General features: G+C 66.2%; 4 protein-coding genes across 4 annotated transcripts in view; 3 read left to right on the top strand and 1 right to left on the bottom strand.

Moving 5' to 3' along the window:
- The window catches only part of MNEG_10645 (putative Mannose-P-dolichol utilization defect 1 protein), a gene marked incomplete at both ends in the record, with an annotated part of 2,237 nt that extends 1,765 nt beyond the window's left edge, over window positions 1-472 (top strand). Inside the window, one exon of the mRNA XM_014040886.1 lies at window positions 231-472. Within this exon, the coding sequence (XP_013896340.1) occupies window positions 231-472 (242 nt within the window). The remainder of the gene's footprint in view (window positions 1-230) is intronic.
- Window positions 473-1,368: 896 nt separating this feature from the next.
- MNEG_10644 (Polyadenylate-binding protein 2) lies at window positions 1,369-3,014 on the top strand (the record flags this gene model as incomplete). The annotated part of the gene is made up of 5 exons (XM_014040885.1): window positions 1,369-1,461; window positions 1,665-1,733; window positions 1,982-2,221; window positions 2,486-2,575; window positions 2,841-3,014. The coding sequence occupies 5 exons, from the start codon at window positions 1,369-1,371 to the stop codon at window positions 3,012-3,014; spliced, it is 666 nt and encodes a 221-aa protein (XP_013896339.1).
- Window positions 3,015-3,440: 426 nt separating this feature from the next.
- Window positions 3,441-4,272, bottom strand: MNEG_10643 (ribosomal protein L29; the record flags this gene model as incomplete). The annotated part of the gene is made up of 2 exons (XM_014040884.1): window positions 3,441-3,617; window positions 4,045-4,272. The coding sequence occupies 2 exons, from the start codon at window positions 4,270-4,272 to the stop codon at window positions 3,441-3,443; spliced, it is 405 nt and encodes a 134-aa protein (XP_013896338.1).
- A 338-nt stretch (window positions 4,273-4,610) lies between these two features.
- MNEG_10642 (hypothetical protein) lies at window positions 4,611-5,046 on the top strand (the record flags this gene model as incomplete). Its single annotated transcript, XM_014040883.1, has 1 exon — window positions 4,611-5,046. A coding segment is annotated over one exon (436 nt), but the record flags the coding sequence as incomplete, so codon positions are not given.
- Window positions 5,047-5,749: the final 703 nt, after the last annotated feature.

The following is a 5,749-nucleotide window of genomic DNA, read 5'->3' as shown; positions in this document are numbered from 1 at the left end:
GGTCGGCGGGTCATGCACCGGCAAAGTCGCGGCTGTGCGCCTGCCCGGGGCTGCGGATGGTCGATGGGGTCGTGGGCGACGGCACCTCGCGAGTCCCTGGCACCAACCTGCCTGCCACCTGCTGCGATCGGGGCAGCTCTGCCTCTGCTGGCGCATAGCCTCGTACCCTAGCTGATGGCTCTTTGGCTGGCTCGCAATGCTTGGCCCCCACCCCCTTCATTACCCCCCAGGTACCATGAACTGTTTCCTGCTGTATCAGAGCATTGACACGTCACTGCGGCGGCGGCGCGGCCTGCTGCCGCCCATCACACGTCCCTCAACAACCAGCAAGCAGCAGCAGCAGCAGCAGCAGCAACAGCAGCAGCAGCTCGCGGCTGAGCTGTTGACACGGCCGCAAGCGAAGGCGGCGGACGGCGGCGACGGCACGCCAGAGCCCGCGGCGGCACCTTTTATTCCGCAGCCAGCTGCTTAGGTACGGCTGCAGCCAGGCCCGGCCGGCGGGCAGGAGACGACAGCCGCACTGACAGCGCTTGCGCATGGAGGGCTAGCTGCAGGCAGAGCCCTGGCGGCTGCGCAAGGACAGGTTGCGAGCGCACCACGCGCGTTGCTTCCATCGCATCACGGCTGGTGGGCTTGCTGCTGCTGAATGGCGCCGCTCACACTTCAAACACTCGCGGTTCGGCCTTCTGAGAGAACCAATTGAGAGGCGCCCTTTGGTCGATTTCGCGCTCTTGCCATGTTGCAGAGCCAGGGCCATTTTTCCAAGGCGCCGCGGGCCCTGAGCCCCTGGAGCCCTGCCCCCTCTTCCCGGGCGCCACCCAACACCACCGGCGACCGCTGTATCATACAACCGAGGCGCTGGGCTGGGGCCGCGCGCGTTAGCGCAAGCGGCCCCCCACAACCATAACAGGAGTCAAGACAGCCCAGCATGCGCCCGCTGTGCCCAGCGCACGCGCGGGCTGCCGCCAATCTTGTGCCTGCAAAGGCGCAGCCGCGGCCTCAGCGGCGCCCTGAGGCGCCCCGGCCCTGGGCATGGGCCGACGTTGCCGGTGTGAGGCCGCTGTTTGCGCACGGTTCGTTACGCCCGCCTGATGGGACATCAATGCTGCAGAGCACGTGTAGTGCTCAACCAGTGGCACGTCTTGAGTGGGTGCCCTGTGCCCCACGTTTTCACTCGTCGTCGTGTAGCTTTGACCAACTCGACTTCTTTCCTGGCTTCTTCTGCACGTGCAAACTGCTTGGGTGCCTCAAGTGATATAAGGAGCGTGGATCATTCCTATCAACAGGAGGCAAGCTTCTGTAACACCTCGCTGCGGTGATCACTAGATCTGACGCCAAGCCTCCGCGCACAAGCGTGAAGCATATATAATGACAGATCCTGAGCAGCAAGTAGGGGCTGCGGAGGAGGACGAATATGAGGGCGAGGGGATGGAAGAGGAAGGCGCTGAGGATGGAGAGGACGTGAGCCATTTCTGGTTGATGAGGAACACAGGCTGACTTTTTGGTCACGCCGGTGTCGCTGCCGCGTAACGCCTCAAACGTCGGTTTCGCCCGCCTCGGCGGCCAACGTCGTTCCTGCACGCTGCGGTCGCACCCGGCTCGTAACTTTGCGCACCAGCACTACTGCTTTCTACCGCCCATCTGCTGCTGTCCTGCACCTCCAGGAGCTGGAAGACATGCGCCGCAAGCTGGCTGAGATGGAGGAGGAGGCGGCGCGGCTCAAGGAGCAGCAGGTGACGCCGCTGGGTCCGGTTCATGGACCCCCTCACCAGACGTCCGGCTTTAGGCACAGCCGCAGCTTGCTGGTGGTGCAGTTGCCGATGCGGGCATCTGGTAAGGTATCGTCACCTTTGCTGCAGGTTTCAAGCCAGTTTGGTGCAGGGCATGGTCTCAGCCGTCCCATCTGATGGGGACAACGCTGCCAGGGTTGGCGTCTGATCGCACCCCAACCCGAGCGGCTGCCCCCCGGCCGTGCTCGCAGGACAAAGCCCAAGCCCCCGCCGCGGCGGCGGGCGCGCCTGCAGCAGTGGGAGCAGCAGCAGCAGCGGCAGCGGCGGTCCCCGACGCGGAGCAGGTGGCCAAGGAGGAGGCGGACGGCCGCAGCGTGTATGTGGGCAACGTTGACTACGCGGCCACCCCTGAGGAGCTGCAGCTGCACTTCCAGGGCTGCGGCACAGTCAACAGAGTCACGATCCTCACAGACGCAGCCGGCAACCCCAAGGTGCACAGATTGACCGCGCGCACCTCCGCCCTGTTGCGAGCAGCAGCTGCTTCCCTGCGACCAGCAGCAATGCTCTGGCCGGGTCACTGGGCGTCCGCAAAGCGTGTGTCTGCACACAGGCCTTGCGTGCTGCCGCACCTGACCTCTGAAAACCTCCGCGATGGCTTCGGCCCTTCATATCACCGTCCATCAACCACCCTTCAACCACCCTTGAAATACTCACCCTCACCCGGAGCCGGCCCCTTTCCCTCCCCCCCCCCCCAGGGCTTTGCCTACGTTGAGTTTCTGGAGGCTGACGCGGTGGACAATGCGCTGCTGCTGGACGCCAGCGAGATACGCGGCCGCGGCCTCAAGGTGACCACAGCGCGAGAGGCACCCTCGCTTGTGTGCACGCGGGCTTGTGTGCACGCAGCCACGGCTGCCGAGGTGGCTGCAAGGGGGGGGAGGGCCGTGCTGCAGTGGCGGCGCCTCGGACTTGTTGATGACACCCACACGATGCGCCCCATGGGTCAGCACGCCGTTACTATCTGATCACAAACTTTCCATGCCTCTGAACGCCGTGTTGAGAACGTGCCCCTGCCCCGACCTTGACACCCTCGGCTGTGGCGTCGCGCCGCAGGTCCTGCGCAAGCGCACCAACGTGCCGGGTCTCAAGGCGCGCGGCCGCGGCCGCGGGCGGGGCCGCAGCGGCGGCGGCTACTTTGGCGCCCGGGGCGGCGGCGGCGCTTTCACGCCGCGAGGGCGGGGCGGGTACCGGGGTCGCGGCCGTGGCAGGGGGTACTCTCCTTACTAGCTGCCCGTCCTCACCCAGCACCCCACCCTCACTTGATCTTAATGTGCACCTACGCCATATATTGCTGCACCCAGCCCATTTTGGCGTCATGATTCATCACGACAGTGTGTTGCTGGCCGACTGAACCCATTTCTTGCGTTTGTGGCCCTGTCTTTTCACTAGCCCATGAGTGACCCTGCGACCCGCGTTGCGGCCGCGCTTCACCTGGCAGCCGACCCCCAAGCCTGCAAGTCGGTGTCTGCCTTACACGTACGCGACCAGAGCCCAGCTGCCAGCGGGCCTCGTAACTAAGTGGGTCTGAACAAGTGCCGCCCGCAGCGCCGAGCCTGGCCACGCCTGCCGCCGCTGACCCATCATCGGGGAGTTGACCAGCAAACACATGGGCCGGCAGCCACACAGCGTCAGCAGCTGGGAATGAGTGCCTGATCAGAAGCGGCCGAAACCGCCAGCCACGGCCGCCTCCTTCTCGATCTTGCGCGCGTCCTTGCGGCTGAGGCCGTCGGCGATCTGCTTCTCCCGCAGCACGGTCAGCACCTGCGACAGCTGCCGCCGCGCGTGCTTGAACTCGTGGCCCTTGGGGGCAATGCCGTCATCGGCCTGGTCCTGTGGTTGGAGGATTGCAAGTGGGGCGGCGGAGTGGTTGTGGAGGGGCACATAGCAGGGAGGCGGGGATCTTTTGCACACTCCCTGGGCACTGGCGGTGTCGTTGCTAGAAAAGCATGTCGGTGGCAGCCATGCCATCGAGTGGGAAGCTGCTGCTCATGAATAAAAATCCAGGCCTGCCCATCATCGGCTGTCCAACGCACTGGCACAAGCAGCATACGCACATGCACCGCAGCAGCGCGCCAACACAGCGCGCCGCCGCTTGGCGTGGCGCGTGCAGGCCACGCCGCACGGCCTGCGGCCACTGCCACCAATAAAGGTAGGTGGTGGAGAACCTCACGAATCCCACAATGCCGCGAATGAGCGTGGTGCCGACCAACGCGGCCACACGATCACCACAAAGACAGGCCCAGGCCAGCCAGCGGACCTGCAGGGTCTCCGGGTTGGTGACCTTCCCGCGCGTCCGCTTCAGGTACTGCAGCTTGGTGTACTCGGCCTTCAGGGAGGCCGCCTTCTGGATGAGCTCCTCGGCAGAGAGGGCCCTGTAGTCGCCAGCTGCCGTGGGCTTGACGCGAACCACAACTGCTGCCCGACGGCCGGTCTGTGCCGGGGCGAAGGCCCTGGTGGCCAGGCTGCTGCTGCGGAGGGACTGCATCGCGACTGTGTGCAACGAGTGTGTAAGCTGATTGGCGGCCGCGCCAATGGCTAGCAGAAGCAATAAACACAATACAAACGCACTTAGGGCATTCTACGCTTCGAATCCGAGCAATGGCTGCTCCTCCCCTCGTGCCTCCTCGATGCCGTGGACTGCTGCCCACCGTTCAACAGCGTCTTGGATCGAGCTTACTTCGCGTATTCGTATTCAAAGCATCACTTAATTTCTTTCAACTCTCGACGCACGGCCAACCCACGCTGGACCTGCATCAGCGCCGTCCACCGGTCCAACAACAGAGCCCGCACCCGCCGCCGGCCGGGCCCCGCCTCGCCCCGCCGATGACAGCCCACGACCCCCTTACGACGTTCCTCGCCGCCAAGGGGGCCTTGGAAGCGGCGCCGGCCCCGGGCGGCGCACGCGCGCGCGCGTGGGCGGCACTTTGCAGCGCGGCCGAGGGGGTGGGGCTCGAGGCTGCATACCAGCTGTATGCGCGCGCCTGCCAGGACCTGCAGACCTGGCCGCCAGGCACCTGCCCAACCGACGCCGCCGAGCGCCTCTCCCACGCCCGCCTCCACGTGCTCGCGGCGCTCGCGCGCCGCCCGCCGCCCGCCGCCGACGCGGCGCGGTACTGGTGCGACGCGCGGCTGCCCAGGGGCCGCCGGCGCGTGTTTGCGGTGTCAGACCTGCACATTGACAAGGCCGGGCCCCGCCACATGGAGTGGGTGCGGGCGGTAAGCCCCACCGCGTTTTTGGCCGACGTGCTGATCGTCGCCGGTGAGCCCGATTACCCGTTTTCACCCGGACAGCTCTGACTCCCTCCTCCCTTCTAGCGCTGGGCAGTTGACTTCGTGCGCGCACAGCTTGCCGAGTCTCAGCTTCCCCTGCCCGGCTACCAAACCCCACACACGACCCTTGGCCCCTTCTCTCACCTGATTTGTCCGCGGTGGGCTGGACACGGGGTGTGTTTGAATGAGTGCACCCACCGCAGGCGACGTCGCCGACTCGCCGGCGGGCGTGAGGGCAGCGCTGGCCGCGCTGCGCCCCAAGTTTGGGCGCGTGGCGTACGTGCCGGGGAATCACGACCTCTGGCTGGCGGGAAGCGGGGGCGGCGGCGGCGGCGGCAGGGGGAGCGGCGGCGCGGGCTGCGCCGACTCGTTCGCGCGGATGTTTGAGCTGCGGCAGGTGATGGCCTGCGCGGACGTGCCGCGCGGAGCGCCTGTCCAGCCCGACCTGGAGAGACCGCGCAGGGAACGCCGCAACAAAGCTCAGTCTTACAGGACACGCCCCAGAATGACCAGCACCGCTGACAGACCAGTGCAGTGGCTGGAGCAGACGAACGTTGCGGGATTCATCCGCGTCGACGTGCGGCAGGCACGGCACGGCGCAGCTTGCGCCCTCCTCCTCTGGCCCAGGCCCATCGTGCTTGCGACCGCATCTTCACACACTCCCACCCGCGCCACACGGCACCCCCATGCAC

Source organism: Monoraphidium neglectum (genome assembly GCF_000611645.1).
Source record: "Monoraphidium neglectum strain SAG 48.87 unplaced genomic scaffold scaffold02402, whole genome shotgun sequence".
Classification (NCBI taxonomy): Eukaryota; Viridiplantae; Chlorophyta; class Chlorophyceae; order Sphaeropleales; family Selenastraceae; genus Monoraphidium; species Monoraphidium neglectum.
Note: the sequence above shows the minus strand (reverse complement) of the source record. Positions and strands in the feature narration are given on the sequence as shown.